Consider the following 17,393-nt stretch of genomic DNA (forward strand, 5'->3'; position numbering starts at 1 on the left):
CATGACTTGAGCCAAAATCAAGAGTTGGTCACTTAACTGCCTGAGCCACTCGGGTGTCCCTTAGTCCTTAACTTTTTAAAAACAAACTATTAGGTCATAACATACAAACATACATTTATGTACAGAATAGCAAAGAATTATAAAGGAAACACCTGTGTATTCCCCATACCAAGCCAGGAAGTAGGACAGTGTCCGTATCCAATATGCATTCTGTGTGTTCTTTTTTTTTTTTTTTTTTTTTTAATCACATTCTCCTCCCTGCCTCAGCAGAGGAAACTGCTGTTGTGAGATTTGTGGTAATTACTTCTTGTTTTTGGTCTCCTACTACACATCTACTTTCTCAGTTATGCAAACAGGGATGTTTTTTGATAAAATTTCACTGTTAATTTGTGAATGTTGCATGTACTTGAAAAATGTATTCATTTATTCAAATAATTTGTTTATTCCTTGCCTGCTTTTAGGTAACTGTGTTTATGTTTGTTTCTCATTGTGGTTTTATATTCATTTATAATACAGTGGTGGTGATGATGGTGATAATAATAGTAATGAATATTTATTAAATGGTTTTAAATGGAAGGTGCTATTTTGAGTGTTTCATATGTATTAACTTATTTAGTCCTCATAATAACCCTAAAGGTAGATAACCTTATCTTCATTTTACAAGTGATGAAAACAGCCAGTCCTAGATAAGTTAGTAACTTGGTCAAGATTATACACCTATTCTGTGGGATTTGAACCCAGCCAGTCAGAGTGTAGAGCCTGTATTCATAACTACTGTGTTCAGATTTTCTTCTTTCTTTGATTACTTGAAGCAAGAAATTTGTAGAGTGAACCTAAGAAAAGTATTTTGAATTCTCACAAGAGGTTAATATTAAACAGTTTAAAGAAATATTTTATCTAAAATGCTTGGCTTGGTGTCAGTTGACATTTATTTGTTTGTATAGTCCAAATTATCAAAAAAGTACCCTAAATTTAATCTAAGTATCTAAATACATATTAAACCAATAATTTCACAATGTTTGTAGTGAATTCTGAAATTTTGAAGCTAGATTTGATTGGTATGTTTAAATTCATGACAGTATTCTAATTAATGCAAGAAACTAGTATGCAGTACCAAAAAACTTACATTTATTTTTGTTGTGATAAATGATGTAGCAGTTAGTACTTTACCCACATTATGAAATGGCATATAAATAAAAATGCAGTTAATAAGTTTCCTGTGCTACTGCTTGATACTGATAAGCATCTTCTGATAGTTTTTTGTTATGCTGCCTGAAAGCACTCAGTGTTTTGTAAACTAAATTGAAATATTTCTTCATATAACTGTTTGAATATTTGTTACTATGACTAGTGCCTTTCTAGTTTTTTTTTTTTTTAACTTAGGAAGTTATTGCACATGTTTTTATGGACCTAAAATAAAAGATAGATGAAAATGTAACCTACAAAAGGAAAATTTTAGAGAACTATAAAATTGAAATACTTCCGTTACTGGATTGAGGGAAGGGATGAGAGAGAGGCATCATGGTTCATTGCCTATTTGAATCTGGATGTCTTGGGACAGTGTTGGTATTAATTGAAAGGAATGCCGGAATAGAAGGATTCTTGATTCCTGCATTATTTTGGGTAGGGATTAATTTTCTAGCTCATAGAGTAGAGCTAAAACAGACTCTTTTTTCCTTAAAGAAAAAAAAGACTCCTAAGGTAGAAGTTACAAGCAAACTTAAATGAGAAGCAGTGGGTGAAGAAAGTAGGTGAATCTCTAGTGAAAGAGGACAATATGTGTACATTGACAGTACAAATGCTTGGTGGAGTTGTTTTGATAGATTGCAGAATAGGAAGAAGAATGGTTTTCTATCAGTAGGTATAAAAGTAAATATAGGAAGATAGGGGCAGTGTAGATGCTGTTGCTTCTAGCTGTCCCAGGGAGACTGGTAAATCCTTTCTTTTCATTGGGCTACATGGATGTTGTGTTGACTCTTAATAAGAGTAGCCAAACACTCAGGGGGCTGGATTGACCCAAACGTATTGAGTGTGGGTTCAGTAAATACCTTGCTGAAAAGATTTAGCAAAAAGCATGTTGCAGTTTTACATTTCAGACAAGCCACTGGCATCTAAATTTAAACTGCCTTGGAATCAAGTTGAATTACCTGGAAAAAAGATGCTTATGGGCTTCTATTACTTTAGAGACAATTTGATGACTAAAAAAAGGGTCTTCTGATAATATTAAGTTCATTTAGGAAGCCTGATAGCCCTTATGGAACTCAACGCAGAACATTTTCTGTGATTTTGTATATTGTGATTTATAACCAAAATTTTTTTTGTTGTCTTCAAGTTATCCTTCCTAACAGGTTTGCCTGGCTCAGCTCTGGAAGGCAGTGATTCTTTATGTGAATGGCATGTTATTTATTCCTAATTAAAAAAATTTTTTTTAATGTTTATTTTTGAGAGAAATGTTTAATATTTAACTTTGAGAGTGCTAATGGGGGAGGAGCAGAGAGAGAGACAGAATCTGAAACAGGCTCTGAGCTGTCAGCGCAAAGCCTGATGTGGGGCTTGAATCCATTAATGTGTGAGATCATGATCTTAGCTGAAGTTGGATGTTCAACTGATTGAGCCATCCTGGTGCCCTTCTACCTAATTTCTAATGTGACTCAGTATTATTTGTCTATATGCATTTATATTTTTATTATGTATATATATATATTATATATGTGTATCATGTATAAGATTAACTTTGTATGTTTTATTTGATTTTAGTTAAGTCTGTGTGTGGTCCACCTTAATATATTAATTTTTTATAATTAAAAATTTTAAAATTAATTAAAAATTTAATTAATTTTTTAAAAATTTTAATTAATTTAATTTAATTTTTAAATTAAATTAAATTAATTAAAAATTTAAAATTAATTAAAAATTAAAATTTAAAAAATAAAAATTAATTTTTTCTTTTTTGTCTGTGGCACTGAGACTAAAGATTGAACTGAACTCCTTTGTTTAAAATTACAGAAATGTATTCTTGAAAAAGTTATTGGAAGGTGTAGATACATAACTTTTGTGTTTAAATAGGGCCTTTCTAGATTCTAAAGGTATTAGTGCTGGGAAGCCTTACTTTCCTATTTTTGTTTGAATAAACTAAGAATGGCTTAAGAATTATAAATTACTGGGTGGCTGGTGGTTAAGCGTCTGGCTTTGGCTCAGGTCGTGATCTCACGGCTTGTGGGTTGGAGCCCTGCATCAGGGTCTGTGTCAGCATCACAGCTCAGAGCCTGGAGGCTCCTTTGGATTCTGTATCTCCTTCTCTCTTTGCCCCTCCCCCGCTTGTGCTCTTTCTCTCTCTCGCTCTCTCAGAAATAAACATTAAAAAAAAAAAAGATTTATAAACTACCGTATGTTGTCACTTATAACAGATGGTTTATGTATTAAAACTGAATCTCGGGGCACCTGGGTGGCGCAGTCGGTTAAGCGTCCGACTTCAGCCAGGTCACGATCTCGCGGTCCATGAGTTCGAGTACCGCGTCAGGCTCTGGGCTGATGGCTCGGAGCCTGGAGCCTGTTTCCGATTCTGTGTCTCCCTCTCTCTCTACCCCTCCCCCGTTCATGCTCTGTCTCTCTCTGTCCCAAAAATAAATAAACATTGAAAAATAAAACTGAATCTCTAGTATAAGGAGTGTGCATGTTAAGGAGAAATACTTTTAGGTAGAGCCAAGATTTTTCTTAGAAGATAGCCTCTGGTTCCTCCTCAATATATGGGGAGATAAGGGATTGAAGAACTTGGGTTCTGCACTATGAATCATGGCCATAATAATTTTATTCTGGAAAAAGTTTAAAGCAGGTAGTACCTCTAGTTCACTTCCATGGTCAACTATATAACTCTCACAGTACCTTGTGAACATGTAATTGTAAATAATCTGTTTTTCAGTGAAACTTCCAAAAGAGTAAAATGCAACTTCCTCCGCTCATGTTTTCCAGTCAACGTAATAGTATTGTGTATAGAATTATTGGATATTAGCCAGTTCGATTTTAGAGAATAGTTTTCTAAGAATGATTGTTCGAGTTTTATAGCACTTCTTGTAATATTAAACAGATTACAGGGATAGTTTTTATCTGAATCAATTTTTTTTGGATGGTAATACTGTCCCATCGGTATGGAGAAAAATATATATGGTCAGTGTTCCATGTATTCAGCCAATGAAGAATTGGTTTTAAGGCATTAAGCTATAAGCTAAAAAGATAAGAAAAGAGTAATATTTAAATTGGTATATCTGATTGCTTAAAATATTGATGTAAGATTTGGCTTTTTATAGGTTCTGCAAATCAACAAGACTTTTCTTCAGGGAAAAGTGAAGATATGGGAGTAGTTCAGGAGAAGTCTACCAAAAGCCTTGTTATAGGTCCTCTAGACTTTCGTTTGGATAGTAGTGCAGTGCATCGAATTTTGAAAATGATTGTTTGTGCATTGGAACATGAATATGAACCGTACAGTGGACTAAAACCAGGTTGGTTTTTGGCTTAATTTTAAATCTCCTGGTAGTTGGTTTGAATGATTTTATAATCCAATTTGTTCTATTTTTGCTAAATTACGCTTTTTAGGTAGTTTGCCTATTTGATTTTCATGGATTTAGTTAATTTAAAGAATATACATGTGTGTAGAAGTTATGGGAGAGGTCAAGATTTGGAAATTGTATAAGTACTTTATTTGCCAGTGTTTGTCCGTATTTCATTGCCACACCTTTTTGGTACTCTTTCCAGTATATATTCCTGAAATATAATTTTCTTCCCTTAATTGGATTCTAAGGAACAGACATGAAGATAGACTCTAAATGTACAAATGTAGCATTTAAGGAGACTGAGGTCTTACTGGTAAAAAAGAATTTGCTGTACACCTAATTTCTTCTACATGGCATGAAGGTATCATAGTTTCCTAAAATACAGCACTCGAGAGTAGGACATAATAGCATAGTAAAGGACCTTTGTGGGGTTAGACTATGGTTTGAATTCTGACTCCTTCTTACCTTAGGGAATTTAAGGAACATTACTGATTTTTCCATTTCTCTGTCTTTCTAATGAGTTTAATTATTGTGACAGAGATGGTTAAATTGTCTCCCCAGTATCCATTATCCTCTTATTTTATGGTAAAATAAGTTTCTGTGATAGAAATTTTTATGATAAAAATAAAGATGATATATCCATATATCCCAAGTATAGCCCTATGCCTCAAGGTTCTGGCTACCAGGATAGGAGCAGAAGTTTATGTGAGTTTTTGGGCCATGACTTTAAAAGGAAAAGTAAAAGCCTGCCTTTTTTCCTTTACCCCTTCCTTCTGGCTGGAAAAAATTAAAATGGCAGGAGCTGGAGCTGCTAGCTTAGACCCTGAGATGAAAGCTGCATTCTGGGATGACAGAACAAGGTGGGATCAACCTAGGTCTTTGGTAGCATGGTATCACTATGTCAACTCTTGGTCCCTTAGACTCAGATTGTTGTGTTAAAGAAATAAACTTTTGCTGTTGTTTGAACTTCTTTGTTTGATTTTTGTCATTGCAATTTACTGTTATTCTAAATGTTACACTAATAGGACCAACTTTTAAAGTTTAGTGCATGTAATAGCATATAACACAGTGCCTAGTGCATAGTTAAGTGCTTGACATGTTTATGCATTCATTTCTTGCACCTTGCTTGAATGCCTACTCCATTACAGGCACTCTTAGAAGTGTTAGGATAGTATGTATAGAATGGTTAAAATAAAAAACAGTGATAGTACTGGGAGATGTCAGGGAGAATGTGAAGAAACTGGATCACTCATTCATCCCCGATGGGAATTTATAATATAGAACCACTTCTAAAAACAGTTTGGCAGTTTCTTTTAAAAACTAAACATGCAACTACTGTATAGCCTAGCAGCTGTACTCTTGGGCATTTATCCCAGAGAAATGAAAACTTAGGTTTGCATAAAAATTAGTACATACTTTGTTTTTCTCATGTAAGAGTCCAAGCTGGTAGGTGCTCTAGTGGATTAGGGTAACTGTTCCAGGAGGTTGTCTTAGACCCAGAATTCCTTCTGTCTTGTTTTTCTACCATTCTCTGAGACACATCTCCTCTATATGGTAAGTGTTGGCCCACCATTACAATATTGAATTTGAATCAACAGGAAAGGGGGAACAAGAGAAAATGGTAGGTATGTAGTTTCATTTCATAATATGGCTCTGTCACCCATTGACCAAAACTCAGTAACATGTCCCTATAGCTAACGGCAGGGGAGGCTGGAAAGTATAGTTTCTGGGAGTTTCAATACTAAAGTTCAGAGGGTTTTGTTGCTAAAAGAAAGGTTGTAATTAGCAGTTTCTTCTACAGTGGAATTATGCCCTACACACACACACACACATGTATATATAACATGAATTTTTATCTGAAGCCGTTTATCATCTCAAAAACATGATTGTGTGTGTGTATGCACAAAATAAAATTGTTTCACACTTTTGGATATTTCTGTCAAAACACGAAAACCTCTCTTACTATTGGTATAAATGTATAGAAATGAAAAAAAATGGAAAGAGAATAGTAAGAGAATAGTAAGAAAGAGTTTTATTTCTTTGTAAAAAAAAAAAGAGTAGTTTAAATGGTGCTTGTCTTGTCATAGAATTTAGAATATAGAGTAATCATCTTTCCTGTATTTTAGCAGATTGTTACACTTCCAAGTTTGGATTAGATTCCTGTACACTTTCAATGTTGTGAACACCTCTGAGAGTTCCTTTAATGGGAAGTGTTTTGTTTGGGGTATCTTCTGAGACATCTTCAGATACCTTCATTCTTTTTATCACAACCACTTTCTTCATCAACATCAGTTTTTCTTCACTAAGTTCCCCTAGCTACATAGCAAGAGTCTTTCCGATGATATACTGTTGATATTTCCACAGTCACCTGTTTTTTCCCTAACTCCTTGTATGTTACCAGTATGTTTCTTTGCTGCACTTTCATCTTTGATTGGCAGTTCTGTTTAAATTATACATTTTCGCAAAATGTCACATAGGTTTATCACTGGTAAACAAGGAGGCAATACAACTACATGCTTTGCTGTCTATACATAGTTAAATAACAGGTATGAGATACCAGTAACCAAACCTGACAGACTTTGAAAGAAGTGACATGATTGATCACTGATCATGATGCACATTTTTTCTTTATGTTATGATTTATGGAAAGAAGAACTAGTAGTAAGTCTTGTACTTTAAGTAGTTATTATACTGTGGTAACTGATACTTGAACTATTTTTTGGGGGGGGGAACTGGCATTTTTAACTAAAACAAGATAACAAATTCATTCATACATATCAGAACTGTGCAAAGTAAGAGCTACTTGATATGAGTGCATATGTATTTAATCTTAAGTACTTAATTCTCCATTTTTAAACTATTAATGTGTAGGGGTATAGTTCTGTGAATTTTGCAGACTTAACCACATTTGTGTAACTGTTCAAGAAATGGTGATTTAGCAGCACTTCAGAAGTCCCCTTTGTGCTCTCCTCTGGTTACTCCTCTGATCCCAAGGGAAACCATTCATTCTCCTTACTTCTAACATGGATTTAGTTATTTTGCTTATTTTATAATTCATGTAAATGGAATCACACAGTATGTATCTTTTGTCACTGGCTTGAGCTTAAATTATGAGATTCATTTCATTGTTATATAGTATCTCTTTATATGAATATACTATAACTTAATTATCCATTATGTTGGTGAGTAGTTTCTAGTTTTTGGTTATTATGATAGTGATGCCACAAACATTCTAGTACATGCCTTTTGGTAAATGTGTACCTTTGGGCATGGAAGAGTGGAATCACTTAGGTAAAAGGATTGCATATGTTCATTTTTAGAAGATAATTCCAAACTGTTTTCCCAAGTGGTTAAACCACTTTATGCTCTTGTCAGCGGTTTGAAGAGTTTTAATTGCTCTCGATTGGAGGCTGGCAAACTATGACTTACTGCCTCTTTTTGTGCAACAGATGAGCTGATAATGGATTTTGTGTTTTAAATGGTTGGGAAAAAAAAGAATTACACTTTATGATGCATGAACTCTATGTGAAATTTAATATTCAGTTTCTATAGGTAAAGTTTTATTAAGACATAATCCTGCTCATTCAGTTATGTATTGTCTGTGGCTGCTTTTGTGCTACAGTGGCAGAGTTGAGTAGTTGTGACACACTATATGGCCCACAAACATAAAATATTTGCTATGTGGCTATGTAAAAAGTTTGCTGCATGCTTGCCAGCACTTAGTAGTAGTCTTTCTCATTTTAACCATTCTAATGGGTCTGTAATGCTATTACATTTGCATTTATCTGATAATTGATGATATTATCTAGCTTTTGATAGAATTTTTGTCCATTTGGATATATTATCTTTTGCTTGTTCAGATGTTTTTTTCACCTATTTTTCTATTGAATTGTTCATTGATGATTTTTATGTGGTTTTGCATTAAACAGTTTTTAGTATGCTCTGAGTCCTTTGATAGTACGCTCTGAGTCCATCTATCTATCTACAGCAAATATCTTCTCCCTGTTTGTGGCTTGCTTTTGCATTATCTTAATGGTGTTTTTTTTTTTAATTTTTTTTTTAATGTTTTTTATTTATTTTTGAGACAGAGAGAGACAGAGCATGAACGGGGGAGGGGCAGAGAGAGAGGGAGACACAGAATCGGAAGCAGGCTCCAGGCTCTGAGCCATCAGCCCAGAGCCTGATGCGGGGCTCGAACTCACGGACCGTGAGATTGTGACCTGAGCCGAAGTCGGCCGCTTAACCGACTGAGCCACCCAGGCGCCCCATATCTTAATGGTGTTTTAACGAACAGAAGCTGTTATTCTTTTAACAAAAGAGATTAAAAATTTCTTTAAAATATTAAAAATATCTTAAAATAAAATATGTAAATTTTTATATAGTAAAGACATAAATTTATATTCTATAGTAATGTAACTTGTATTTGTTAAAGTTAACATTATTTTTCAACTGTTTCATTGTTGAAAAGAAAAATACAATTTGACCTTAAAATTTGGGAACCAGTTAATTAATCATTTAAAAAAACTATTTAAAATAATTTTTTATTATATTTGTATTATTTCATTTTAGATATTAAGGATGAAAATGAAACCACACTGAATCCTGAAGAAGTGGCATCTTTGGAGGAATATATTCCTACCCGACATACAAGTATTACTCTCCTCAAATGTACCTGTACTATTTTCATGGCTGAATTCAACTTGTTGGATCATTTGTTGCCTGTCATTATGGGAGAAAAGGTATATTTTGGAGTTTACTACTTTTTTCCTCATATATGCATATTTGTAGGTCCTATGCTATTGTAAGGAAGGTGATTGAGTAAAAGAATATGTGCTTATATACTTAGCCATGGTGATGTTAAACAATGTAACTATGATTGTTAATTCTTAGAAAGTTGTGTGTGTGTATATGTATATGCATGTGTATATGCATATTTTTAAATCTCAAGCTAAGGCTGTATAAAGAAATGTTGAAGAGCATGGGTCTAGAGGTCAGTCCACATACAAACTATGACACCTTGCTTTTATTTCTAAACTTATTTCTGAAAAACAACAACAAAAAAAACATTTTTCAGGTGGGCTGACAGATTCAGCTAGCTAGTAAAGAAGCAACAAGCCTAGGTAGATTCAGATGGTTTATTACTTACATATAGACAGCAAAAACAAATCATTAATGGTGTCAGCTTGCCGTGTCCCTTTCAGGATGACCTTGAAACCAGAGGGCCAAAATGACATGCAGCACACATGGTAGGGTACCCTGTTGTCAAGAGTTCAATTCCACACTTCATCTAAGCAGTTGTGTAGCTACAGCTGTACCCTGAGAGGGGTAAGTGGAAACTCTGTGTCTCACCTGAATGAGGGATGCTACTAGCAGTCTCCCTCAAGAGAAGAAGGTGAGAAGTGGTTTTTTAGAAGATCTTTGCAAGACTGGACCAGTTGATTGGGTGTCCCAACTGTGGCTCAGGTCATGATCTCACAGTCCGTGGGCTCGAGCCTTGCATCGGGCTATGCTGACAGCTCAGAGCCTGGAGCCTGCTTCAGATTCTGTGTCTGTCTTTCTCTGCCCCTCCCCTGCTCATGGTCTGTCTCTCTCAAAATTGAATAAACATTAGAAAAAATAAAAAAAATTCTTTGCAAGACCACCTATCTTCTCATGGTCTGAGAGTCATGGGATGTTCTACCAAGGCTTAGGTCTGCTTTGGTTGCATCTTGCCTTTGTGTGGTCTACATAGATTTGTGGAAGATTGTCAGGGTGGCACAGAGGTATTCCCTTACAGTACCTAGCTCTTAGAATTATTTTTAATAATAAACGAGATAATGCACATGAATGATTTTGCACATATTAAGAACACAATAGTAATTACTATTGTTGTTGTCAATGAGGACTTCCTGGATGATTAATATTTGTTTTAGGCCATACACAATGTATTGCTTTCTGCATTTGCCATATACATAATAAGCTGTTATTTGTTATTTTTATTCTTTTGGCTATATTTCTTTTGATATCTACATAATGATAATGATAGAAGGAAAAAGTATCCTAACTCTGAGAAGAATTTGTGGAAGTATGACAGGAAGTCAGTTGCCTATTATACAGTAGTTTCATTTTGTGTATCTGTGCCCTGTCATCCACTGGCATTTGTATTGCTGGGTAAAGAGACTGTCTGGGGAAAATGTCAATGGAGAAAAAGTGTATTAATATTAGACATGAACTTCAAAACAACTATGGTTAATGAGTTCAAGAAAGAGACAAAAAGGTAGAAGGTTTCAGAAGAGACCTCGATCCATAAAAAAAGAACCAAAACATTCTGGAACTGAAAACTATAGCACAAGTTAGAAATAATGGGATGGAAAAAGATGTATCATTTAAATGCAAATCCAAGGAAAAACAGTATGGCTAATCTAATACTGGAAAATTGTAGAGCTTAAGACCAAGAAACATTTTTAGAAATGGTTATTTCATAATAAGTGTTAACGTCAAGAATAGAACAACATAGATAATTCTTATAGATGGTATGTTGAATGAAAGCAGGCAGTAATAAGTATGTACTGTATGATTCCATAAAGTTCAAGAATAGGTAAAACTAATCTGTGGTGATTGTAATGAGAGTGAGTATTGGCTACCTCTGGTGGCGATCCAATATGTTGCCTGGGAAGGGATATAGGAGAGCGTTCTAGAATGCTTGAAATGGGTGGTGGTTACAGATGTAAAATTTTGTTGAGCTCTTCACTTAATGTTTGTATGCTTTACCATATGTCATACCTCAGTAATCCAAAATAAAATCACTTGGAAAAGTAATTTCTTAATAAGTGTCATTTAAAAATTACTAATAGAAAAGCATGTTCAACCATGTTCAACTTAGTCACTTTTAGGCACAGTGTTTGTGAGTAATGGCACTGTTGGCTTTTTGGAGTTGATAAGTATTGCATTAGCATTTACCATCTTTAGCCAGTGCCTGCTAAATCCTAGTATTGCTCCCCAATTATTGTGACAATGAAAGACAGGCAAAACTGTGAAGCTACTCTTGTCACATGTATTTTCATGTACGTCTGGATGGAAGGTCATACTGTACCTTTTTGAGAATGACAGTATGGCATTTTAGGGGACTAAGTTATTTCTAAGACCCGAAGGGGTTGCTTGCTAATCAGGGTTCATACTCTGGACATCTTGCAACCTACCTGCATTTATTTGGAAGCTTGGAAAGGTTCTGTAACACTGAAAGTACCAAGACTAATGCAAAATTCTTAGGATTTTATGAGCCTTTAGCATGTATTTTTAGTAGATATGGATCAGGGATTTTTCCATCCTGCAAATTTTACTTCTTGTGTGAGTAGTCTTCTTGGTTTCTTAGTCATCTAAATATGAATAAAGGACAAGAAGACAAATGGTGGCTGGCTCTGAGATACCTAGGACAATATTTAGGAATGGTCGGGCATAGGAAAATAGCTTTAAATGTGCTGAAGCACACATAGTGAACTCTTCCAGTTGATTGAAAAATAAAAAGTTTAGCTAAATGGTTAGTAATAATTTTACAATAAATACACATTTTTTGAAATCTAGGACATACTTAAAAATATGTAGAAGATGTTTATATTTGGTTATGGTAAAAGAGTCCCACAGAAAGTCATCATTTTGTAGATTGATAACACTGCAAAAAATGCTAGTCTGAGACTTATATAGAGGGGATTGCATGCCAATCACTGTTTTCCTGAAATATAAATTGAACTCTGTTATTTTCTAGAACTCAAGTAACTTCATGAATACTACAAACTTCCAGTCTCTTCGGCCTTTGCCATCCATTCAGATACTGGTGGATAAAATTAATCTGGAACATTCTGTGCCAATGTATGCTGAACAGTTGGTGCATGTGGTCAGCAATCTTACTCAGCCATCTGATAATTTGCTTCATTATTGCTATGCACACTGCTACCTTAAGGTAGGAAAAGTGAATTTTGTTTATTAGTACCTCTTTGGCTCTCGGAGAATTAATTAAATAGCTTTTTTCCTGGAGTTGTAACTTCAGAGTTAGTATCCCATAAGATGAGATTTAAATGATATATAATAGATATTCATTATTCAACATAATTAAATAAAAGTGTACCTCTTTTGAAGTTACTTCTTCATTTATTTGGGATTAATGGCTTGATGTTTATAAGATAATGTTAATTATGATTTTTGAAGATTTTGTATGTCACCGATGGTAATTATTAGTGTGAAGGACCACTTAGTTTATAGGGATTTAAAAAAAAATTTTTTTATATTTATTTATTTGTTTTGAGAGAGAGACAGAACACAAGTAGGGGAGGGGCAGAGAGAGTCTAGACACAGAATCTGAAGCAGGCTCCAGGCTCTGAGCTGTCAGCACAGAGCCTGACTTGAGTCTTGAACTCACAAACTGTGAGATCACAACCTGAGCCGGATGCTTAACCAACTGAGCCACCCAGGCACCCCATTTTATAGGTATGTTTTAAAAAACTTATGATTTCTTTGAGGGGAGCATTTATGTGAGATAATGCTTTATAAAGGATTAGCACATTTGTTTTTTTGTTACTTTCCTCTTATTGAATTGATGTTAATTTCTTGACACAAAAGGAGAACGCTTAATGCTTTAAATCAAGTTACAGAAATTATTGGGAGGCATAATGCATAAATAATGCATTCCAGTATAGGTACATAAATAAACCCAAATGTTGAGTAATAAGTAGTTTTGCTAAGCAAACACAGATGTATAGTTTAAGTAGAGACAACATATATCTAATCAAATTCTTTTATGGACTAAAGCAAACTATACAAACTTGAATTCAAGCATAAGTACTAGATGCACTAAATTTCATGTAAAGGACTCCAAAATTAGTGAACTCCAAAAGCATATTCCTGATTTTATTGGTTTATGCTTTATTGTTCCATGTTTCAAAGTTTTAAAATATTTACATATTTGTAGGGCATAAAGAAATCAATATAAATGTAACAGTTTTAGATCACCTCTAGTTTAAGATGTTGAAATTTGTTTTCAAACCATGTAGAGTAGAATAACGTGATTTCCTAGAAGTCCATGTGAAGCCCATTTTTAAGAAGATGGTGGCGACTCTACTCCCTTGATGAGAGTGACCCTCTTTCAAAGGCGTGTGGACACAGGAAAGTGTGATTCATAGGAGCCATTATTGGAATTATTTATCACAGTGTTTTATGTCATGTGGAGAGTAGCAGAAAGTATTTTTAAAAGCTAGATATATAGGTAATATTTTATATTTGTGCTTTTTTATTCATTCTTGTAGTTCACTCAAGTGTATTTTTCCAAATATTTTTATGACTTGAATATCAGATTATAATGTTCAGAATATTTGCCTTGTTTTGTTGAAACAGGACTAATTTTAGGCAGTTCACTAACCTTTCCAAGGTATTCTGCTTACGTAGGGTTCATCAGTTTGGTAAATATTAAGTTCTTTACATAGTGCAGACACTCAGCATTAAAGATGAATAAGGCATGTCCCATCCTTTAGGAGAATGGTCACCAAAGCCAATGGTCACCAATGTGGTTGTCCTCCATACTGACATAAAAGCTACTGGGATTGTTGTTTACTACTACTGTTGTTAATAAGTTAAAAGCTCACTTAATTCTAGTATAATCTAGATAAATTTATGTTTTGGGAAAAGGTCTTTTGCTTTTACACATAAAAGTTGTCTTTTATATTTTGGTTAATTTGACTAGAGCTATCTATAATGGGTAAGTTAAGTATTCCAGGAAATTTGTTGTTGGGCAGAGCAAGAATATTATATGTAGAAAAACTCGTCATTGACATTAAGAATATTGAATACTTTAAAATATAAAGCCAATAAAATATGTTACTGTATTTTGGGTGCTTGTTCAGTGGCCTGGTACATTTTTAAATGTTCAGGGTTTGGTATAGAGAGTTTTAGTTTTTATTTGGACTGTTTGGAACTGACTCAAAATACTGATTTGTTGTAAAGTTTATAGCAGTTCATGTTACTTGGCATAATTACTATAACCTTTGAGAAGGTTTCCAAAGATAAATTTTCCTATTATAGTGCTAAAATATTATAGTAGAGGTTTTAAATGTTTTTTTCATGTGTGTGGCATTTTAGGCCTTAAGTAATTTTCAGTTAAATACTTAAATGCTCAAGTTTTACTTTTGTATACCTAAATTTGACTATAGTGACTGTGGTGAAATGGTGTGTAGCATCAATTTAATGTAATTAAATTTATTTTTATTTTTTTCTTAAAATTTTTTTAAATGTTTATTTAAAATATTTTTGAGAGAGACAGACTGCGAGCAGAGGAAAGGCAGAGAGAGAGGGAGACACAGAATCCTAAGCAGGCTCTAGGCTCTGAGCTGTCAGCACAGAGTGCTGGGGCTCAAACCCATGAACTATGAGATCATGTCTTAAGCTGAAGTCAGTCACTTAACTGACTTAGCCACCCAGTCGCCCCTATAATTAAATTTTTTAATTGGGAGAGTTCGCATGGATGTGTGAAGAAAACTCGCAGATGGAACTTACTTTTGTATGTCTTATCAAGTCCTCTCTGTTTAACTGCTAAACCCATCCTTTAAATGTGTGTGTGTGTGTGTGTGTGTGTGTGTGTGTGTGTGTGTGTGTGTAGCATCAAGTAGCAAGGACATTGCAAAGCATCTGATGATTGAAACATGAAGAAAGTAACTTCATGAAAGCACCCTATAAACTACAATAATATATAAATTTTAGGCCTTGTTACTCATAAGGATCAGCTATGGCAGATGCTTCAGGAGATCAAAGAAATTATAGTAGAATCAAAACCCTTGGAGTTTGTAGATTTGGTAATTTTCAACCTCAACAAAATAGTATTCTATGGGGGTTTGGAGAAATGGTGCTTTTATACATGTCTGGTAAGTGTATAAATTGGTATCATTTTGGAGAGTACTTCTTCAGGATCTAATTTGAAAAAAATCTGCCTCATACCCAACCATTCCAATTTTCAATGTCTATCCTAAAGCAAGGGTCAACACACTTTTCTTTAAAAGATCAGACAGTAACTATTTTAGACTTTGTGGACCAAGATACAAAATTTAGTATCTTATATAATACTTACATAATAAGAGAACAAATTTCCACAGATTTTGAGTTGATGAAAGTAAAAATGTTTTAGTGTACACTTTTTTCATAATACAGTTTTACTAATGAGAAGAATGGAATTCTTTTTCTTGGGGTAACATTTCACCTCATTGGGGTTCCCACTTAGTGTTCCCTGTCACCAAATGGATTATGAATGTTCATATGTAAAAATTATTCATAGCTTGTAGGCAGTACAAAAACAGGCATTGGGTGAAATTTGACTTGTGGTTTGCTGACCCCTGCCCCAGAGAAATTTTTGCATATGGAAATATATACAACTGGAGGTCTGGATATGCTCACAGGGATAGCTCTCTCCAGTGTAATTTTTGGCGGGAATCCTAGGAAGCGTAATGGTATACATAGGTATGGCACCATTTATGTAAATAAAGAAAACAAAATAATGCTAAAGATTGTTCTCAGATATATGAAGTATAACAAGTAGATAAAGGTGTAACAAACAAGTGGACAGGAGACATCCCAAATTTAACTCCTCCCCTCCTACCCCTTGTAATCACTAACTTACTTTCTGTTTCTATGTATTTGCCTATTCTGGACATTTTCTCTTTCTTTTTCTTTTTTTCTTTCTCTTTTTCTTTTTTTTCTTTTTCTTTTTTTTTTCTTTTTCTTTTTCTTTTTCTTTTTCTTTTCCTTTTCCTTTTCCTTTTCCTTTTCCTTTTCCTTTTCCTTTCTCTTTTTCTTCTTTTTCTTCTTTTTCTTCTTTTTCTCTTTTTCTTTTTCTTCTCTTGAGAAGGAGGGAGAGCCAGAGAGAGAGAGAGAGAGAGAGAAGATAGAGAATCTCAAGCAGGCTCCACGCCCAGCGCAGAGCCTGACCTGGGGCTGCATCTCATGACCGTGAGATCTTGACCTGAGCCCAAAATCAAAGAGTCCAATGCTTAACCAACTGAGCTATTCAGGCACCCCCTCGACATATATAAAAGAAATCCTACAGCATATGCTGTTTTGTGTCTGGCTTTTTTCACTTAGCATAATGCTTTTAAGGTTCATTCATACTGTAGCATGTATCAGGATTTTATTCCTTTTTTATGGTCAAAGAATAATATTATATGAATATACTGTATGTTGTTTATCCAATTATCTGTTGATGTGCATTTGTGTTGGTTCTAGTTTTTGGCTATTATGAACAATATAGTTATGAACATCCGTGTGTAGATTTTTGTGTGAAGACAGGTTTTCATTTCTTTTGGGTATATACCTAGGTGTGGAGTTGTCTGGTCAAATAGTAACTCTATTTTTAACATTCTTAGGAACCACAGAACTTTTTTCCCAAAAGGATTGTTAAATTGTTTTTCCTGTTCTACTACCACCACATTTTTTACTTCTTCACATCTTCACTAATACTTGTTATTGTCGGTTATTTTGATTTTATTCATCTTAGTGGTCATAAAATGGTATTTCGTTCTGATTTTGATATGTTTTCATAATGTTCAGTGATGTTGAACTTTTTTTTTTTCATGTGCTTATTGGCCATTTAGATATATCTTCTTTGGAGAAATATCTATTCGGATCTTTTGCCCATTTTTGAATTGTCTGTTACTGAGTTACAAGCATTCATTAGGTATTCTGAAGGATTTTGTTTCTTTAAAAGTGTAGGTGACAAGCCAATTTGACAATAAATTATATTTAAAAAAGTGTAGTTGACAGAATGACAGTATTCATATTTTAAAAATTCTGGGTAATGAAAAAATCATTTATTTTCTCAGTTAAATTGTTAGTGGG

General features: G+C 34.2%; 1 protein-coding gene across 1 annotated transcript in view; it reads left to right on the forward strand.

Annotated features, from left to right (window-relative positions):
- Positions 1 to 17,393, forward strand: part of VPS13B (vacuolar protein sorting 13 homolog B) — an 828,197-nt gene that overhangs the window by 112,994 nt on the left and 697,810 nt on the right. Inside the window, 3 exon segments of the mRNA XM_043601463.1 lie at positions 4,305 to 4,496; positions 9,117 to 9,286; positions 12,289 to 12,483. Of these exon segments, the coding sequence (XP_043457398.1) occupies positions 4,305 to 4,496; positions 9,117 to 9,286; positions 12,289 to 12,483 (557 nt within the window).

This window comes from Prionailurus bengalensis, chromosome F2 (genome assembly GCF_016509475.1).
Source record: "Prionailurus bengalensis isolate Pbe53 chromosome F2, Fcat_Pben_1.1_paternal_pri, whole genome shotgun sequence".
NCBI lineage: Eukaryota > Metazoa > Chordata > Mammalia > Carnivora > Felidae > Prionailurus > Prionailurus bengalensis.